General features: G+C 43.0%; 1 protein-coding gene across 1 annotated transcript; it reads left to right on the top strand.

Moving 5' to 3' along the window:
- Window positions 1-399: 399 nt before the first annotated feature.
- Window positions 400-9,558, top strand: LOC135393294 (uncharacterized). Its single transcript, XM_064623766.1, has 2 exons — window positions 400-577; window positions 5,610-9,558. The coding sequence occupies exon 2, from the start codon at window positions 5,974-5,976 to the stop codon at window positions 7,225-7,227; it is 1,254 nt and encodes a 417-aa protein (XP_064479836.1). The 5' UTR covers window positions 400-577; window positions 5,610-5,973; the 3' UTR covers window positions 7,228-9,558.
- The last annotated feature ends 13,193 nt before the right edge of the window (window positions 9,559-22,751 follow it).

Raw genomic sequence — 22,751 nt, 5'->3', positions numbered from 1 at the left:
CTCATCTTCGGTAAGAAGAGGCTCAATCTGACCGTCGACTTCTTTGAGAGAGGCGTTGAGGCTTTGCAGCCTGTCGATGCGTGATGCCAATTCGGTGATATCCTGGGGTTCTTCACCCGCCGTTCGTCCGCCAATATCGTTCTGGGTCGTCGTCACCTGGTTCGGTAGAATGTTGTGCCTTTTGTTCAGCTGAGTACAGTCCATCGTTCAAGCTTCCTGTAGTCTTGCCGGTCAGTACCCGTTGCGTTCTCGATCCTGCTCACGACACCACTTTGGAATACAGTACAGGGAGAGCAAGTAGGTGACGATGATTATTGGATGGTGCTCAGGAGAAGAATGAAATTCTTCTTCTTCTTCTTCCACCACTAGGAACAGTGGCCGCCAGCCACACAGGGCGATTGGCCAGGGTTTGGTGCGGAATGAAATTAAGCGTGAGCAGTCGCGTGGGCGTGCAGGCGCTGAGTCGTCGTCTTCAACATAATATTCAACAGATGACGTGAAATCCGGTGACGTTGTGACAGATACAAACGTTGGCTGCTGACGTTGGAGCAACTCCGTGAGTGATGCCATAGCCTGGGTAAGCATGTCGATGATATTCGCATCAGTTCCTACCGTTTGAGAAACAAGTGCTTCTTGCGGGTGCTCGTCGTTCGGATCGTTGTCGTCTTGGCTCTGTTGGGCTTGGTCGCCATGTCAGAGTCGTACGTCGTAATAAAACTACCTTTATTTTCCTGACCGTCTACGCTAAAGAACGAAAAACGAATGTCCTCACGTGCGTTTTCCCTTCTTCTTCCTTCCAAAACCCTGTCGTTCGCACTAATGCTTATTCTCCCACACGCAAGCGCTTCCGAACTGTGGTCGAACGGCTCATGAGTAATCGAGGCAGCAGTGGGCTGCGTACCGTGTATTCACACGAGCGTGTTTTCTGACGGCGCAGCGACTGAAGGAGCGAGAGGGTAAATGATAAGGCGCTGAGGCAACGCCCCTCTGGGATGCCTACACAGATAGTGTTCCAATGTGCTGTCAGCTCAGATGCCGGGGATAAGTTCGCGCTGCGGTTGAAGGTTGCAGCATTAATTTTATGTGCACGGCGCTTAGTACGCAATGGACGAAAGAAAGCGAAGCAATTGGTGGCTTTTGCTGTCCTCATTGACGATACTGGATGCTGCCATGAAAAGAAGTGGTTAAGGACGATATGGACGAAAGAATGGGTGTTGAGGGAAGAGCACGGTCTGCAAAATAGCCTTTTACGGGAGCTACGACACGAGGACCCATGTGCCTACCGCAAGGTTTTGAGAATTGATGCGGCCGCTTTTGAATACATTCTGCTCCGCATAGCAAAGCGCATAACGAGAGTATAGAGATGAATATGCGGGACATTATACCTGCCAGTGATAGTTTTTCCGTAACCCATCTGCAACAGGTTCCTTCGAATTATGTGCGCTTAAACATGCATGAAGAAGACCGACAGACACGGACACAGAACACAACACACGTAGGTTCTCAGTTCTCTTCTGTGTCCGTGTCTTTCCGTCTTCTTCATGGATCTATACCAGCTAGCCTGCACCATTTCCCTTGTTTCTTTAGTGCTTAAACATGCCTCTAAATGCATAAAGCGTTCGTAAATAAGACTGAGCGGGAAAGACTGCAGGAGAGAGTGCTTTTTCGTTTTCTACCGTAACGCCGCAGCAGTATGATAGTGATGAGTGTGCTGTAAAGCAGAGACGTCTGTGGCGTAAAGGTCGCACCTTTATTTATTTATTTAATTAGAATACGTTAAAGACCCAAACGGGTAAAACATAACGGAGAAGTTGGGCGACAATAACAATAACACTGTGAAAACGGAAAAAGTAGTTAACATGATCGGCAAACAACAAAAGAAACGTCAAATATACTTAAAAAAGGGAAATACAACACTAAAGTCATCAAGATATAATGCAAAAACCAGCAAGGATGTACTCATATAGATCCCGTGAACAACAGTACGAGAAAAAGAAAAAAAAACGTAAAGGAGAGTCAGGGGAGAGATAACAAATTAGTGATGGCCGCCTGAAACTGGGGATGATTAGTGAAAAGTGCTACATGGCGGGGAAGATCATTCCAGAGTCTTGACAATCGGGGAATAAACGACTGGAAGCATTAAAGGGTATTATACTTATGTAAGCAAACCTTATTTTCGTGATAATGACGTTCAGATACGTACACAGTAAATCATTTTACACGTTTATTTGCTCAAACAAAGTGTATTCTTATAAAAACACCCTTTTCTATTCCACAAAGAGTGCAAAAAGTGCATTACTAAAGGTGTAATATCGACATACACCACGTCTTGTCCAATGTGGATCATTAAGGGTGTAAAGTGGGGTGTTGAAACAGGTGTTTTCCGTCTAATGCACCTTTTTTACACCCATTTGAATTGGGAGTACGGTGTTAAAAATGGTGTTTTATTTCGTGAGAGAAAAATTATGCTGGTTTCAGCAAGTAATCACATTATAGACGATAACCTGAGTTAAAAACACACTATTTGACAGGGAGGGATGTTAGAAATTTAGCTTATAACTTTGACTCGTTGCAAGCGTAGGTGTTAATTGCAAAAACACATTCCCGCCACCGTTACAAACGTTTCCCGCCCCACCACATGTAACGAACGTGCCCCAACAAATTTTATTTCAGTATATGATACATTCGACACGCCAATATAGGCTACTGAGGGGGCCCCAGGTCTCTCTATGCCTCTGCACTCACGTTGGTCCCACAGTGTTAACAAGCTAACGAGGCGTGCCTGCGACGCATTGCACTCCGGTTTAGCTTCTACGATGGAACCACGGCTGGAAGTCTACCGCGTTCGCGGTGCTGCTTGCCATAGAAGCAAGAACGTCGAACTGTATGTCTCGGCCAGTGGTGTCGGTATGCTGCCGCGGAAGCTCCTATTACACTATTTTCGAGGGAATATTTGCTAGCAAATAATTCCATCATAAAAGGTGTTTTCAATAGAATACTCCCATTTTAAGGGTGTTTTTGTTTTTAAACACCCATTATAACAGTGTTTTATTAGGAATACACTTAACTAAATGGTGCATTAGAAAACACCTATCATTTGAGTGTAAAGGCAACACCAAAAAGGTGTGCGCCATGGGACAAGCCATTTACACCAAAAAAGTGTAAAAAAGTTTACTGTGTAGGAAGGGGGCTGTAATAGAGATGTACTTTAGAACACAGTAAAAACAGCTTCATCGCATAACACACTCTGCGCCACCCATTGCCGCGAAGGCTCACTTCTGATTGGAAGACACAGTGGAGCGTACACCTTTTTGTCTCAATGGTGTGTGTGTGGTAGTTCTGCCGCACGTTCTGCTAAAGCAAGGAACCTTGTCCTCTTTCTGCAGAAGGTAGGTCCCATCTAACAGTTTGCTCCCCACGACGAACTCATGCACCCTCTACACACCTCTATCCGGCTTGCTTCTTTTCTTCTTTTTGCTAAAGTCGTGACGACGCCCACTCCTGTGTGGAAAACAACGGCGAGCCGGTCCTGCCATAAACCCCCCACCCACCTCCCTTGTGTCAATTCGGATATATGATAAGTGACAAAAAAAAAAAAAAAACGTTCGCCCTCCTCTCTCTTCGAATCAGAAGCGATGACCCTATCGCTCGTGGCCATGGTTGGAGCATGGTCTGCTACGCCCTGAAGTTCAGTTTTTAGAGTGCAGAAATGGGATGGTTCAGGTACGATCCCCTCCTCTGGGAGCTTCAAATTCCTGCGTTTCATTGGCCCCATTGATTTAGGCGTTGGACAGGCCATGTTTTTGTGTCTACTGCCTTTGTACACTACTCATTGGAGTAAAACGTTCATCGCATATACCGGTGGCACAGCGAGGTAGAGTTCACCACCATGAACGCGCACCGTTGGTAGTGCAATTCGAACGGGAGAAGAACCTCTCTTGGAAATGACCCTCTCCCACTCAAACAACCCTTATGATCTTTCCTTATCTTCTCCTTTCTTTTTCTTTTTTTTTTTTTTTGGGGGGGGGGGTACGTTACCGTCCCGTCCATACATATAAAATTATGGGACAAAACGAAATTTACGAATTCGCACTTTTTGCATATCGCGTTGTATAAGAAGCTCCCCAGTGAATAATTACGAAATAATGCTATGGCAAAGCGAGACGCTATAACGTAAGTTCGTCAATATGTTGCATTTTTAGCACTAGCTTTATCCAGATTTAAAACACGTTACTTTGAAGCGCTGTGGCAGTTCCCAAACTTTGTGGCCGCGATAGATGGCAAACACGCAAAAATAGTGAAACCGAGGAAAACTGGCTCCGTTTATTACAACTGTTCGTCTTGTTGCTGCTTGTAAGGACACAATGTATGCACACAGCGGCCTCCCGCGAGCGCACTGCAAGACTTGATGGTGAACACAGGGTGCTACCTGTAAGCTTGTGTAATTACAGCCCTAAAATATTATAGCGTTACACGGTTAATTTATGAAGCAAGAGAACTATGGATATGCGCGACCTCCGCAGTGGCCGGCTCGTGGATTAAGTTTTGAGCCCCTTTGGCTTACCTGCGACATACCTTACCTGCTTACGTGTGACATACTGCTCACACATTTTCTCGTTTTTAAACGAAACTACCAGCATCCTGAGCCGATACCTTTTGGTTTGGAATGCGAGCATGCAGCCAGCTCGTTATTAATAATTAACGCGTTCTTAACTGATACAACGACTACGCCGTGAATATGGGGACCCAAAAAGTGCTTTGCTGTACATACATACCGTTGCTTCGACCATCCAGGTGTCTCTTTTCCATTTCAAAAACGATCTGTTCTCACATGGCATGTTTCCATGGTACATTTCGGTATTGCTCATCGGCAAGTTTCCACAAAATCGAGTGTTGCTCTACCAGGTGTATTAGATAAAAACAAAAGAGCTTGCCACACTGGCAACAGAAGTGGCTTTTTCTTTCTTTTTTTCGTCCTCCCGGAAGGCTCTGCGCGTCAGTCGTCAGATTCTGTGCCCCGCGAACAAACTATCCGCGTGGTTCTTTCTGACGGACGGAGCTGCCGAGCGCAGTGATGTTGCACAAGGCTCTTTCATATCTCGCCAAAAATAAGATAAGAACGTGCGCGCTTCCTAGATTCTGCTGTACGATAAGCCCCGCCCGCGACCGAATGGTTTGATGATTGGGTGATTACGCTATACCTCCTTCTCCTCCTTCAGTCGCTGCGCAGTCAGAAAAGGCGCTCGTGTGAATACACGATGGATACAAGCAGCTCAGTAATGACGCTCAATATCGCTCAAAGTCGAAGATAACGTTATCGGTCTTGTGACAGATTCATGTATATCTTTGTCAAGGTGCTTACGCTGTCGCCTCGGAGCGTCGACGTAGAACTGTTATCGTGAGCTTTATGAAAGGGACCACACAAGCGCGTAGCAGATAACCTCCACTTCCACGTGTGGTTTTTGCGCGAGAGTTTTGCTGCTTTCTGTGATGCCTACGCCCCCCGCCATGCACGATGTACGTGCAAAGGGGTTGTGTCAAACACGACCCTTTTCTTTCGTGGTTGATAACCATGACCTTCCTTTTTTTTTTCTTTACATTGCCTGCAGTTCCAACAGTTTGCGTTTCGCTAGGAGACTTCCATTCAGCATGGATAAAAATAGCAGCTTCCTGCTGCAATCCGGCGCTCTCTGAAAAAAGTCAACAGGAATACGCAGGCGCACGGCGAAGGCGAAGCAACCCCTATCAATCCGTATCAACGTAGTTCCATGCCAACAGAATGTGTCGGGAGTGACGGCAAGAAAGGGAACGGCAGCGTTGCATCCACATCAAGAAGTGGCCGTAAGGCGGCGCCGTAGGCGGCGGACGAGACTATCTGCCAGGCGCCTCCCGTGTTTCCCGTCATAAAGCTCACGATACTGCGTCGTAAAGCATACCGGCTTGATTCGGAGTGTTTGCGCTTCAGCAGAAAACATGACATCTGTAAAGCACATAAGTGGATTTTCGAATGCGATGGATTGGCGTCCAGTTGAGTTTGTGGACCTTCTTCCGGCTCGGTGCTGCTGTTTATGCAACGTGGTGCCCAAAGAGACGTTTATCCTGGAATGTTCGCACGCGCTCTGTAACCAGTGCTACCAAGCGGTTCTGCAAGGTAAGCGACAGTGTCCCTTGGACGGCGGGACAATTCAAGAGGAAGAAGTGCAAGGATTTACCTTCAAACCGAGTCATCTTAAAAAACAGAAACTCCGCTGCTGCAATTCCAGCCACGGGTGCGACTTTGTTGGAAATTTAGAAGATATCACGACTCACTTTTTGAACGACTGCGAATTCCATGTCGTGTCGTGTAACAGATGCCATGCTACAGTGCAACGTCGTGATATTGTCAGTCATTGCAGTGAACAACGATGCCATACTGTAAGTTCTTCAATCGAGGGAAGTCAAGTGAGTGCGGACAAGAACGACATTGAGACCAAGATCGATGAATCGTTAGAAACTGTCATGCAGAGATTGTGCGCGATTGACACGCAGGTTAACAATCATGCTGTTGGCATTGATAGTGCAAAGGTGGTGTTAGATAAAGTGCTAGAGCAACAAGGCCGAACAGCAGCGTATATGACGCAAGTAGCCGCAGGTATCAATTCCTTGCAGAGAAACTATGCTGAGCTTCAAGTAGCCTCGCACTCAAACACGCAGAAAATTGAAGAATTCGTCGGGCTTTTCATTCGAATGGATGTCAAGCTAGACATAGTAAAGCATACTGTGAAGTTTGGAACGAATGAGGTATGGTGTCATTTTCGTGATTTCGAAATGTTTCTTCGTGAAGGTGAGATTAAGGAGGAGGCTTGTCGTTCTACGGATGCTTTCCTGCTGTGCGGGTATTGTGCGCAGCTAAACATGGTGCTGAAACATCAGCGTGATAGCATGTACCTAGGGCTGTATCTCATTATCGGTGAAAGCAAGAATGATCTATTAAAATGGCCACTTTTGAATGTTCACCGTTACATTCTGCTACATCCTAGTGACCAGCTGAAGAACATTGAGAAAAGTTATGATTACAGAGAAAAGTTCCGAAGTTTCGGAGTTTCAGCTAATAGGATGAGGCCGACCTCCACGGCAAACATTGCTTTTGCTGATTTTGAGTTCTGTACGCTCGGCAAAATCAGAGATGGTGGCTTTATAGTTGACGACGCTGTTTGTATCGGTGTTATCTTAGGAGTTCCCGACTAAGTCTGCTCCAAATTCTATTGCATATACAGGATGTTTCACCTAAAATGTTAAAAATTCAAACTGGTAACTTACTCCCCGGAGGATTGTGGGACTTTCGGCAATTAAGGAATTTGAAAGGAAGGAATTTGGAATCTTTTGGAAGGTTCTGGACAGTTCTTAATTGAGGGAAATTTATTTTTGAACGAACTTCGAAAATTGCCAAGCCAACCTCTTGTTTTTTACAGAAAGATGAAGTCGTCCCCGGATATACTCTAAAAACTGAACTTCGCTGCATAGCACGCTCTGCTCCAACCATTGCCACGAATGATCGGGTTATCGCTTCTGATTCGAAGAGAGAGGGGGGCGTACGCCTTTTTGTGTCAATTTGGATATATGATAATTGATACAAAAGGTGTACACCTCCCTCTCCCCTCGAATCAGAAGCGATAACCCTATAATTTGTGGCAATGGTTGGCGAAGAGCGTGATATGCGGTGAAGTTCAGTTTTCCGCGAGTGTAACCGCAGACCCAACAAGAACTATGCACAGTATAGCAACAGAAACAGTCGAAAAAAATTAGTAGAAGTGCTGCTTTAGCCCCGCCTGCTTTATTGTCGCAAAAAAGCGCGCTTTTGGGACAATCAAGCAGGCGGGGCTAAAGCATCACATTTATACTATTTTTTTTAATTATTTCTGTCGCTGTACTGTGCATTGTTTTTGTTGGGTCTAAAGTTAGCCGTGGAGGACCTCATATTTTCGTAAACAAAAGTAAGGTTCGCTTGGCAATTTTCAAAGTTGGATTAAAAAAAAATATCCTGAATTAAAAACTGTTTCCACAAGGTAACTGCCGAAACTCTAACAATCCTCCAGCCAGTACGCCGTCAGTTAGAATTTTTTATTACATTAGGTGAAAACCGTGTACACAGGGTGTCCCAGAAAACGTGTCATTGAATTAAAATAAAAAAACTACACCACCTAGAGTCATGCGGTCAACGGCATTTGTTCTTACTTGGTTTTTGCCACCTCCTGATGTCGTGTAACGTAAGTTTAATTATGTAAATTTTTGCGAAGTGAAGTCAGAAATTTGCCAAGTAAAGGTTACTTTTTTACCCCACCAATGTAAAGGGCGTACCTAGTTTACTCAAGTTGATAATTGACAAGGATATTCAGGAGCTATCCCATCGGGAAAAATAGCTGAACATCATGCTCTATGGAGGTCGCACGGGATAGCGCGCGACGAATTTTTTAGCGCAATCGTTGTCAGTCCGACGAAAGGAGGTTGGAAACCCAGCCCACCCCAGCACCGCGGAAAGAGATAACACAGGCATGGCTTATCGCGTCCGACTTTCGCTTTCCCTCTCCCCGTTTCAGGAACTGCTACTTTTTCTACTACCACTCTGTGGGTATGGGTTTGGAACCTCGTTTCGTCGGACTGGGAGCGATTGCGCTCCAAAAGTCATCACGCGTTATGGTCCGGTGCTCCGAAAAGCATGATGTTCGGCTATTTTCTCCGATGGGATAGCTCGCGAATATCACTATCAATTATCGTGAATCTGAGTGAATTCGGAACGCTCTTCATATTGGTGGGGTAAAAAAGTGACCTTTCCTTGGCAAATTTCCGAGTTCACTTCGCAAATATTTACATAATTAAACTTACAATACATGACATTCACATCAGGAGGTGGCAAAAACCTAACAAGAACACATGCCGTTGACCGCATGATTCTAGGTGGCGTAATTTTTTTTAATTATAATTCAATGACACGTTTTTTGGGACACCCTGTATAGGAATGCAGGGTCTCCGATGTTTCCTGTTTCCGTTTTCTTGCAACACACGTAGAAATGTGTTCTGTGTTATGTGTTTCAGTGACTCAATATATTTCTAGAATGGTTTGTACAGCTCCCGTCAACCTTAGTAATAACACTGCAAAAAATATGGTCTCGTGTCCGAGTGCGATCACAGCAACACTTGGGGCCATGAGGAAATCTTAATTGAACAAAATTATTGTGTTAGTTTAGCGCGATGATTTTGTTCACTTAACATTCCCGCAGTGCACTCAGGGTGACTGTTATCGCGCTCGGAAATGAGACCGAATTTTTTCCAGTGTTATTATTAAGGTTGACGGGAGCTGTACATTGAATGTTCAGTACAAACCTCCCACTGATGTAACGCCTTCCAGGCTTCTCAGACATTATAGATGAAATATATAATTCGTAACATGCGGGTCGAGATTACACAATGACTGCTGCCGTTTCTATCATGGAGAACCTAAGCATGCTTTTGCGTGCATGAACAGCAACATTCTGTGTAACGCGTTTTTTAGTCAAATAAATGTGTCTTGTTTGATATGCAGTTATATTATCACTTGTGGAACTTTATGCATACACTGTGTTGAAGCCTTTTGCACGACAACGTGCACAAAATCGGAGCCCATCCGTTTAGCGAGCCTCGTTTTAGCGAACGTCGTTTTAGGGAATAACGATTTGGAGAAAACGGATACGCGTTACATTTCAGCGAAAGTCGGCTAAGATAGTTACGTTTGTAGCGAAGTCACCTAAGCTTCGCGATGGCTTCGATTTCGTTTTTTTTTTCTTTTCTCTGCTAAGATGCGCGAGAGCGTATACCTGGCTAGGGCCGTCGTATGCCTGTGAGGAAGCGAGGTAGTAGTATAGCTGGTACCGTCTCCTTCACAGACGCTGTGTTAGAGTGAAGAAGTTAGTAGTAAATGGGCTGGTCGTAGGAGACCAGGGATCACTACGTTCCATGGACCCCAGGGCCGACTTCACTCGCGTATTTTTTTCCAGGCGGCGCGTGGATTGTCAGCGCGCTTATCGGTGGGCGGCGCGTGGCCGGAGGACTTCGCGGGCGCTTACCCTCGCACATTTTTCCGCCGGTGCGGACTTCACTCGTAATTTTTTCCCCGCTACAGCAGGTGTGCAGTAGGCGGTTTACATGCAAGGGATTGCCATACACAAAAGTACAAGTGAAAATATATTTATTTAAAGTCAATAGTGTCGGGATTTATGTTATGACTGTGTGAAGGAGAAAAACCCAGCCGAAAAACCTCAAGCAGAAGAAACAATACGATACACGTAACAAAGGTTATACTTATTACATGTATGATGCTATAGCATTGAAGGGGTATCACACATCATACACAATATTTTTTATTAATGATAATCATACAAGTTTTCAATGAATCAGAACTAAAATGAGGTAGCACATTTAATCAAAGAAGATATTTTTAATCAATACGATTACAATCAAAATTACAAGTTTTATTATAAAAAGTCTAACAAGATTATATGTGAGCACCATAGAGGAGTTTTAATTACAAAGTTCTGATAGATGTAGGTAACTTCAAGCACAATAGCTAAGTTGAATATTCCAATATGGTGCAATTAATGAGATTCTTATGAAGTGGTCGGTGGAGTTGTCGGAGGGCCTTCGTTTACCGTCCGGCATTTTTAACCTGGGCCGACTTCTCTCGCGAATTCTTTTTTTCTTTTAACCTGGGTCGACTTCTCTCGCGAATTTTTTTTTCAGCGCGCAGTGGGTGGTGCGCGGGTGAGGGGCTGTCCAAGTGCTTACCAGCGGGCCGATGGGCTCGGCGTGCCCTTATCGTTGTGCATTTTTCATCCTGGACCGACTTCTTTGGCGATTTTTCCACCTGGGCCGACTTCGTTCGCATTTTTTGAGGTGGCGCGTGGGCACTTACACGCAAGTAGGGACATGCACACTGCCAACACCTGGGCCGACTTCATTCACATTTTTCAGCCTGGGCCGACTTCAGTCGTATTTTTTCGCGCCACAACAGCTGTGCGGTGGGCGGTTTACATGCAAGTATAGACATGCACGCCGCCAACACACCTAAGCGATGCTATCATCACACCTGGGCCAGCCTCACAGGCATTTTTGTTCCTTACAACAGCCGTGTGGTAGGCGGTTTACATGCAAGTAGGGACATGCGCACCGGCAACCCTACCAAGCGACGATGCCGTCACACCTGGGCCGATTTCATTCACATTTTTTTGTGCCTGGGCCGACTTCATCTTTTTTTTCTCGCTACACCAGCCGTGTGGTAGGCAGTTTACGTACAAGTAGGAACAGGCACACCGGTAACCCCACCAAGCGATGGTGCCCTCACACCTGGGCCTACTTCATTCGCGATTTTCAGCCTGGGCCGACTTCATTCGTAATTTTTTTTCCACTACAACAGCTGCGCGGTGGATGATTTACATGCAAGTATGGTAGTTATACAAAGGATAGCCAGACAAGTACAAGATGAAATATGACAGAATGGCGTAAATGCAGGCTAGCTGGTGGATAAATTCCATGATAGGCAAGCCTGAGCGATAGGCATCGCTCAGGCTTGCCTATCATGGAAGATGAAATATATTTATTAAAGCCAAATAGTGGCAGGAATTATGCTGTGACTCTGCGTGAAGGAGGAAAACCCAGCCAAAAACATGAAATGGAAGAAACACAATACAATACACATAATAAAGAATATGGGAAGAAAAAGTTGAATATTCAAACACGACACAATTAATCAATTTATTATGACGTGAATAGCACACATGCAAGGAAATAACGAGAAACACAATCAATAGCTAACACAGAGCCAAACCTATACATCATCCAACACGTAAACAAAAGATACACGCAGGAAAATAATTGAAAAACAGTCTATCAAAACAAGAAACTTAGAAATTTAATACCGCGACTAGCACTGAGCTAACGCTGAATAACAGAGAAATACTTTGAACAGCGCATCATCTACACGTAAACAATAGATACATGCAAGGAAGTAATGAGAAACACGACCAACAGCTAATAGAGAGCCAAACCAATGCACCATCCAACACGTAAACAAGAGGTATACACACAGGAAAATAATTGAAAAACAATCTGTAAAAACGATAAACATACATGGACTTAACGCTGAATAGCAGAGAAACACTCTAAACGACGCATCTGCCAGCGTGTAAACAACAGACACATGCAGGAAAATAATATCGCAACAAACTATCAAAACAAGAAACATTACAAATTTAATAACTTGAAATGGAAATAATCTATCTTTTGAAATATCATAAAATCATCATTGCGACCTAATCTACTCGAACAATATACAGTTTTCATCCTACTCAGTCACTATAAACATTACCTTGACAGAAGTATCCAACACGCAGTACAACCAAGCCAGCTATCTTTGCTACTTGAGCCTGCTGGGGTAACTCTCTCTCTCCCTCTATACAGCCCAAAGCGAAGAAACCGCACGCCTTTGTCAATCTACGGGGTGGGGGACTCTCTCTCTCTCTTTCACATTCTTTCCTCCAAAGGGGAATATTCTTAGAACTGGTCAAGTTTTCACAGAGGCGAAATTGTTTATTGATCAACTATCGCAAATAGATGTTAATATTATTCGATTCTCAAGAACACAATAAGAATTGTATCAAAACAAACAGTAGCAAGCAAAAAAAAATATCGCTGCAAACCGGTTTTAGACAAATATCTAAGCAAGCGAGAAATATTATGCTATCTTCGGTGGAAACAATACTCAATCAAAACGAGAAACATTGTGAATTTAATGTATTTCATATTATTGTTAATCAAGAAATCAACAGACAAAACTAATAAATCATGCATACATAATTCCCAACTCACAAAATATCAATTGAGTGAACATCTGAAACACAGAGAGAAAGTCAAGTTTATCCAGTGATAGAAACAATACCCATTCGAAAACGAGAAACAAATTTAATTACATCATTTTTTATGATAACTTGTAACAATAATTGCTACATGCAGAAGCAACAAACAAACAACACATCTGAGATGCAAATTAATGTAAAAGTTTTCTACAGAGGAAATCAACAGACACATCTCAAGAATACCTTCCCAACTAGTAGAACATATTTTTATTTATATCAATCGAGTGATCATCTGAAACAAAGTCCAAGCAATAATTAATTCAGGCAAACATTTTCTAAACAAGCAGAGCAAATACATCACAGAAACATGTCTTTTTCATCCAAGACACGCTAGTGGATTCGGAGTGAGAGAAGGAAGCCGCTAACCATAGAGTTCACGTACACTTTCGTTAAGGTTCCGACCTGAGGGAGTAGGGGATTCTCCCGCGGTCTTGGTACACAATGTAGTTGAAGGCCATAAACTCGCCCCCCCACCCAGGTCAAGATATGAAGGGTCGGTGTAGACTTTTGTACACAGCAGAGACAATGGAAGCGTTCATGTTTCCTTACACATTGCATCTTTTTGTAAACCATTTTTCATAATTTTCACAGTGGGATATTATTAATATTCTAAACCTGATAACATAATAAATTTTTAAGCAATAAAATGAGCACAGATATGATTTAATTAAGTGTAGAAGCGAACTAGAAAACAGAACAAAAAAGGAAGTTTGAGCACAGAGATGGACGGATTTTGTACTCGCTACCATAGGTCATGGGGGGACATGATAAAAAGCTGTTTTGAAAAAGAAGAGCAGCGAAATTATTCTATTATCACAGCATTTCAATACGTTTCAAACATGGTCGTATTCGGACATATGGTTCAAATTATGGAATTGAAAGTGCAAGAACTTGTATGCCGAATCTACAATAGTTATAAAAATATTTGCACGTCAACACCGGAAGGGCCACTGGGATTGATGGTGGAGTTTTTGTGGTTTGCTAACGAAGAATTGAAATACACTAGACCAGGATGTAATTGTAATCATTGCAATGGGCATTGCATTAATCAACAAAGCAATCAGATCAAATTATCATATACAAGCAGTCTATATCGCACGATTCATTACGGATTTGTTGAAATTACACCTAGCGGTTGAAATGGAAAGTACATAAAAATCTTATCACGTGATAGGTTCGACTAGAGCGTCTACACAATTATTTTCTTTTACCAGTTCTTGCAATGATGTCGAGTGAGCAGAAGCTCAATATTGTCGTACAAGGTCTGATGTATCATCACTTATTGAAACTCAACGAACATATCAATTGCGGTGGATCACCGCACGATTTTCATGTAATACTCTCTTGCACGCCATTCAAGAATCTTCATACAAAGAAAGGAAACATCAATAAGAGACTGTGCAAGTTCATCGCAACAAAGTGCAAGTTGCTGAAGCAATACAAGCACGGCGACAACGTATCGCCTGCATTAATCAACGCTGGATTCAAACGCCCAATAAAAAGACTAAAATATTTGATGTCTTCGAAATTCATCAATCAAGACAACAAACGAAAATTTCAGAGTTTGGAATAAAACAACTGTAATTTATCGAAATAAACAAGTGTATAACTGAAATAATAAATTTATCAATGTCATCAATGCAATGTATTTTACACATCGCAACGAAAACAGCTTATTAGTATGGCTAGATCGAACACAATGATTGCTAAGGAGACGATTTTTCCACACTACGTACAAGTATCCTCGCATGGAATCAGCGCTGACAATCAAAGAGGTTTTACACGACTACACTCTATACGACATCGATGTCCGAACGATAGAATTGTTGAAGAAGAATCGGTCATTGGAATTTAGAGGCATGTTACATCAATCTTTGTTTACAAAGACGATCACTAATCTTTTGCGAAAACTTATCATATTTTACGAATTAAATTGCACAGTGTATATATTTCTCAAACAGTTGGTCAGTTGACAGTATATGTTGAAAGGAAACTGTTATCAAATGACGCAATGCAAGTGAAGGATTTTGCAAGCATGACGCGCAGACGGAGTCTACACTTCTAATCACCGTGACACGCGGCACACAAACGCAATCAGATTTTGGGAGAATCGAATCACACAACTGTCATCAGAAATGTTTAACCACTATACAATGAGCACTATGCATAAACACAATGGAAGATATGTAATCTTTATTATAATAAGCAAATATTCCTTTTGCAAACTTGACCAAAGCACACAGCACAGATCACACATAAACATAGATCCAATTCACAAAATATACCTGAGGTTTTCATTAGCCATAGTGAAAAACTATTAGCCTATTCATAATGTCACAGCATATGGGACAGTACAAATGGAAAGGGCATACTTTAATTTTAGAAGTTTTTAGCTCATAATGAGACAAAACGCAAACTCCACACCAAATATAATTTTCTTGTTTAAATTTTCAAAGTCAAAACTGTACACTCTTCCAATTTTTTAAGATATAGATTAGAAAGCTGTCCATATAGTCACACATTCTATTCAAGATATTTGTTTGGGCATTAATTGCTAAAATTTATCGGATCACATCCCGGAGCAGTGGAGACTGCCACACATCATTAAGTGTTTAATTAAAATTCGAACGGGTGCCGCAATTTAGGGACTGAGTTGTAGTTCACAATACGCAAGCTTTAGCTCGCTCACTCTGAAACGCGAAGGTTTTAAGAACTCTCCCATGATGACAGAGAATTTGTCGAATGGATTGATATCTTCTATATACACTATAACGTAATGCGAATTCTCTATGTCATGGATATTACAAGTTACAAATATTTTTCGAACGAAATTTACTTAAAACTCGAAGAAATGGTGACTCGCGTCGTCGAAGACGTTTCGACAACACGCTGGCAACGTTTCTCGGATACCGTTCCGAAACCGAACGCGATTCGATGCCCTTTGCGTGTCAGAGTGAGCGAGCTAAAGCTTGCGTATTGTGAAATTTCACTTTCTACAACTCAGTCCGTAAATTGCGGCACCCGTTCAAATTTTAATTAAACACTTACTGATGTGTGGTAGTCTCCACTGCTCCGGGATGTGATCCGATAAATTTTAGCAATTAATGCCCAAACAAATATCTTGAATAGAATGTGTGACTATATGGACAGCTTTCTAATCTATATCTTAAAAAATTGGAAGAAAGAGTGTACAGTTTTGACTTTGAAAATTTAAACAAGAAAATGATATTTGGTGTGGAGTTTGCGTTTTGTCTCTTTATGGGCTAAAAACTTCTAAAGTTAAAGTATGCCCTTTCCATTTGTACTGTCCCATATGCTATGACATTATGAATAGGCTGATGAGGTTTTCAGGAATCTGATTGCGTTTGTGTTTCGCGTGTTACGATGATTAGAATTCTAGACTCCGTCTGCGCGTCATGCTTGCAAAATCCTTCATTCGCATTGCGTCATTTCATAATAGTTTCCTTTCAACATATAATGTCAACTGACCAACTGTTCGAGAAATATATACACTGTGCAATTTAATTCATAAAATAAGTTTCCGCAAAAGATTAGTGATCCTCTTTGTAAACAAAGATTGATGTACGAGGGTGGTTCCATAAGTTTCCGGCCGGGCCAACTTTTAATAGTCATAGAGACGAAACAAGTGTATCACTTTTCGACATAGTCACCCTTAACTTTGATGCACTTTTGACACCTTTCAACCAGCATTATTATACCCTTGAAAAAATAGTCCGAAGTTTTGTCCGCAAAATGCTGGAAAACTGCCTCTTGCACCTCACTATCATTTTGAAATCTCCGTCCTCTGAGATCCCTTTTCAAGTTTGAGAACAGGAAGTAGTCACTCGGTGCCAGGTCTGGACTGTAGGATGGGTGGTGGATTTCTTCGAAGCCGCACTCCTTCAGTGCAGCCTTGGCAACAGAAGCCGTGTGGACAGGGGCATTGTCCTGGAGCAACCGGACACCTCGACCCAACCTGCCGCGCCTCTTTTCCTTGATGGCGTCTCGCAGTCGGTGCAGGAGTGAAGCATAATAAGTCGCATTCACTGTGGTGTTCCTCTCTTTGAAGTCGATGAGGAGGATCCCGTGACAATCGCAAAATATTATTGCCATGATCTTTGTAGATTGTGTGACCTTGGCTTTTCTTGGGGGTGCTTCTCCTGGTTTGCGCCATTCCATCGACTCCTTTTTCGAAAGGGGATCATAGTAGAGCACCATAGTCTCATCCCCTGTGACAATTGACTTCAATATTTCTTCTTCGTTCTCTGGACAGAGCTCCAAAAACACTTTGGCACAGACGACGCGCTGTTGCTTTTGAACTGACGAAAGAAGTCGTGGCACCCATCTCGCACTGACCTTTTTCATGTGAAGGCTCTCGCCGATGATACGAAAAACGGTTGTTTTGGAAAGCCCCAGCCTTTCTGGGATTTCCTTCACCTTCAGACGCCTGTCGCTCAGCACTTCCTCCTCAACAAGAGACAAATTTTCTTGTGTCACCACTTGCACTGGACGACCATCGCATGGATCATCTTCAGTGGACTCTCGCCTCAGTCGAAACTGCTTAGCCCAGTCTTTTACCGTTGTGTACGACGAAGAGGCTTCCCTGTACACGTTGTCCAGTCGCGCTTTAATTGCTTTAGGCGAAAGTCCCTCTTTTGTCAAGAATTTTATCACAGCGCGGTACTCGATTTCTTTCCATTTTAAGTGAAGAGTGCCCCCTGGCTATTTGAAATGCCGCTCTCCAACCGACAAAAGCATGGAGAGGGCTGAGGGAGGTGCTCCGGCCCTCCAACAGATGGCGCCACGCGTCCTTAATCGCATTTTCAAATTCGCGCGCAGTTTCTACCTTGGGCCGGAAACTCATGGAACCACCCTCGTAACATGCCTCTAAATTTCAATGACCGATTCTTCTTCTACAATTCTATCCTTCGGACGTCGTTGTCGTATAGAGTGTAGTCGTGTAAAACCTCTGTTTCTCAGCGCTGATTCCATGCGAGGATACTTGTACGTAGTGTGGAATAATCATCTCCTCAGCAATCTTCAATCTAGCCATACTAATAAGCTGTTGTCGTTGCGATGTGTAGGATACATTGCATTGATGACGAATATTACATTTATTATTTCAGTTATGCGCTTGTTTATTTCGATAAATTACAGGTGTTCTATTCCAAACTCTGAAGTTTTCGTTTGTTGTCTTGATTGATGAATGAAGTCTTATTATTGGGCGTTTGAATCCAGCGTTGATTAATGCAGGCGATACGTGTTCGCCGTATTTGTATTGCTTCAGCAACTTGCACTTTGTTGCGATGAACTTGCACAGTCTCTTATTGATGCTTCCTTTCTTTGTATGAAGATTCTTGAATGGCGTACAAGAGAGTATTAGATGAAAATCGTCCAGTGGTCCATCGCAATTGATATGTTCGTTGTGTTTCAATAAGTGATGATACATCAGACCTTGTACGACAATATTGAACTTCTGCTCACTCGACATCATTGCAGGAACTGGTAGAAGAAAATAATTGTGTAGACGCTCTAGTGAAACATATCACGTGGTAAGATTTTTTATGTACTTTCTATTTCAACCGTTAGGTGTAATTTTGTGAGGCGGGAATGAAGGCAAAAAGGAATTGTCCTGGGTCGCCAAGTGTGGAAGGAAGGTGACCGGGCCGTGGCTCACTCCAAGAACATCTTCATCCGCCAAACTCTTGTAATAAGGATGCGGCAGTCGGAGTAGCAACAAATACAAACGTTTAATGATGATGAGACGTATATACAGGCATGCATAATAATTTAGGATGGTAAGGTGCCGAATAGGTCGTCGTAGGACGTTCTATGAATGACGACTGACCATTACGACGTGGCGCACAGCCGTTAAGTACTACGGTGGCGCCACTTACACACATTGACGATGGGCATGTCAGCTGACGATGACAATTCCGCTGACACGACCCCTTCTAATAAAAATGAAATGTCCTCATTTCATGATCACTCTTGAGGTACTAAACACTTGATAATCAAAAAATGATAATCATCGTGATATTCTGCCTTTCTCAGTTTTAAACAATGCATCCCGACTCTTACCAGGGCCCTTGGCAGAATAAAGGCATTGAGAAAAGAGAACAGACAGAATTCCTCGAAGTTACAACGTATATGCTAAGTGCGGCAAATCCATACCCGCTACGAAAGAAAAAATCTCCCGATTTTGAGTACAGTGAAGTATACAGAGAAATTCTGAAGTGTACAGAAGATTAACAGTTGTGACAAGAATATGTGCGCGACAAAATCTGACAGTGAACACAATACCAAAAATGAAGTACTGACACAAACACTCCAAGCATGATATACGAGAGTAGGAGTCAGGGAAATCAAGCAAAGAAAACTGTCAAGCCAAATTTGTTCGTTCATGAGACGAAGCGCCCTTCGCTCATGAAACGTCTGTTTACATTTGTCGAGGCGTACCAGCACAAGTGCAAACTGTCAATTTCAAGTCGTACTAGATAGATTACAAGAGTAGACTTAATTTGAAGTGATAACCAAGTCGAAGTGACTGGCCATTGCGAAAGAGTAAATGTTACGCAAGTCTGCACTATAAAAATCGTAAAACGTAACGTGAGGATAGCGGTAACAATAGATCTCGGAAGAACTAGATACTGGCATTAATAGCGATAAAGATATACGTCTCAACATACCTTAAAGTTCTTGTCTGAACTGAAGATAATTACGAACACATCACAATAACGTTTCGCATTTGATGCGAAGTCTCTTGGAAATCGTTGATCACTGAACGAAGTTTCTTTTCGATGAAGAGGAAAGTTCTTGTTGATAGAAGACGAAGAGGTACAGTTCCAAGAAGTACATAGCGACGAAGATGAGGCCGGATTAGCTGATTACAGGGCACTGATGTTGCGTTTGCTGAAGACCAGTCAAATGTTCGTGAAGGTGCCCACGGATACGATGAATCGTAAGGTGAAGTTCGCATCGCTTGAGCAGGCCTTGCTGTATGAAGACACTCGTGGTCCTTGCGTGGATCACTTGAAGATGACAACGGTGATGGCGATGAACGGCTGGACGATATGTCCAAGCAGTGTGGTAGTCCAAGAAATAAGCTGATTTGGCTCAAAAATAACACATCAGGTGAAGTTGTCTGAATATTAATGGCATGTGCCTGGAAGACATGTTACGATAACGAGACATGCTACGCTTACTTCGAAACACCAAGCCATCACCTAAGACTAAAAGATAGCATTCCGGAACATTAGTCGTGGAAGCTCAATATATTCCGTTGCAACTGACTGAAGAGTTACAAGTGAATGGAGGTTTAGTTTTCGACAGGAAAACTTAAAATGGCTACAACTGAGCTAGAGAACGGCCTCGAAAGTCACTCGAGGAAGGCACGTTCTAGAATGTTAGGCTAAGCAACTGTTAGTCCTAACTGAAGAAAAAGGCTTAACTCTCGCGCGGGAGAAATCTGTACGTTCTACACCGCTAAAGAAAGTTCGAAAGACATGAGTAAGACATGACGGCTGCCTAGACTGAAGCAAGCCATCAGGACACTAGTCTCGTGAGAGAGAACGCTAGTGACTTTACTGAATAGGACAATGACTGACCTTGACAAGGTTACCGCGACTGTTGGTTGCTGGAGGACGAATCCAATACGAATTGCATAACAACGTCGAAGGACCAGAAGATGGAAAACACGCCATCGGTTCAAGCACCCAAGCTGATGGAGCTATCTGAGTACCTCGTACCATGCCTCAACAAGTGTAAAGAAAATTGACTATGCCTCTGCTGACAAAGGCCATGGACTGCGCTGAAAAACGATCTTGCCTTTGAACTCTCAAGACTTCACTCCGAAGATTGCCGATCCTGCCGACTGCGCCATGTGAGGCGGGAATGAAGGCAAAAAGGAATTGTCCTGGGTCGCCAAGTGTGGAAGGAAGGTGACCGGGCCGTGGCTCACTCCAAGAACATCTTCATCCGCCAAACTCTTGTAATAAGGATGCGGCAGTCGGAGTAGCAACAAATACAAACGTTTAATGATGATGAGACGTATATACAGGCATGCATAATAATTTAGGATGGTAAGGTGCCGAATAGGTCGTCGTAGGACGTTCTATGAATGACGACAGACCATTACGACGTGGCGCACCGCCGTTAAGTACTACGGTGGCGCCACTAACACACATTGACGATGGGCATGTCAGCTGATGATGACAATGACGCTGACAATTTCAACAAATCCGTAATGAATCGTGCGATGTATACTGCTTGTATATGATAATTTGATCTGATTGCTTTGTTGATTAATGCAATGCCCATTGCAATGATTACAATTACATCTGGTCTAGTGTATTTCAATTCTTCGTTAGCAAACCACAAAAACTCCACCATCAATCCCAGTGGCCCTTCCGGTGTTGACGTGCAAATATTTTTATAACTATTGTAGATTCGGCATACAAGTTCTTGGACCTTCAATTCCGTAATTTGAACCATATGTCCGAATACGACCATGTTTAAAACGTATTGAAATGCTGTGATAATAGAATCATTTGGCTGCTCTTCTTTTTCGAAACAGCTTTTTATCATGTCATCCCATGACCTATGGTAGCGAGTACGAAATCCGTCCATCTCTTTGCTCAAACTTCCTTGTTTATTCTGTTTTCTAGTTCGCTTCTACACTTAATTAAATCATATCTGTGCTCATTTTATTGATTAAAAATGTATTATGTTATCAGGTTTAGAATATTAATAATATCTCGCTGTGAAAATTATGTAAAATGGTTTACAAAAAGATGCAATGTGTAAGGTAAAATGAACGCTTCTGATGCAGCATTTCTGGGAGCGATACGAGAAGACCGAGCGACAACTAAAGTACGCGTCGTCTTCGACGCCTCTTCTCATGCGCCAGACAGCATATCCCTAAATCAGTGCCTGGATAAGGGTATCAATTTGAATCCCGATATTTTGCAGCTACTTCTACGATTCAGGAGTTACAAGGTTGCCCTTACCGCTGATAGAAAAGGCGTTTCTCCAGGTTTTGATTCAGCAAGAGGGCCGAGACGTTTTTCGATATCGTTGGTTTCAACATCAACCCGACCAGGAGGCTTCTCATAATGATCTGGATGGGGTACAGGTTCTGCGTATGACGAGAGTTCCGTTTGGAGCGACCTCGAGTCCCTTCCTACTATCAGCTACCATCCAGCACCATCTTGCTACCATTACCGGCGACCAAGAAACAACAGCAAGAAAAGTGAGCCGTTCGTTTTACGTTGACGATTTGGTTACTGGCGCAGACTCAGAGGAAGAGGCCGAAAAGCTCTACCGTGAAGCTCTAGAAATCATGAACACAGCGGGAATGAACCTTTGAAAGTGGACAACCAGTAACGATCGACTACAAGCTTTATTTGATGGACGTGAAAGTCCCGTACACGGAAACAAGGAAAAGCAGCAGTTGTTAAGCCCACAGAAGATACTGGGAGTGTCATGGGACACAGAGCAGGATAAACTGCAGGTGACGATGAATCCTTATTCACGTTTCTTTTGGAAACTGCGGATACGAAGCGTTACGCGTTACAAGCCGCTTCAAGAATTTTCGATCCACTTGGAATACTAAGTCCTTTCACCATTCGAGTGAAGAAACTGTTCCAACAACTTTGGATTCATGGAGTAAGGTGGGATGACAAGCTTCCGGAAGAGGCCTTAACCGAGTGGAAGTCTTGGTGCGCAGAGCTTCTAACTTTGCGTCTAGTTAAAGTGTGTCGATACTTCGGACCACTGGATTCCACTACAGGCAGGCATCTAATCCTATATGCCTTTTCCGATGCTAGC

Source organism: Ornithodoros turicata, chromosome 4 (genome assembly GCF_037126465.1).
Source record: "Ornithodoros turicata isolate Travis chromosome 4, ASM3712646v1, whole genome shotgun sequence".
NCBI lineage: Eukaryota > Metazoa > Arthropoda > Arachnida > Ixodida > Argasidae > Ornithodoros > Ornithodoros turicata.
This window is presented reverse-complemented; position numbering and strand designations above follow the sequence as displayed.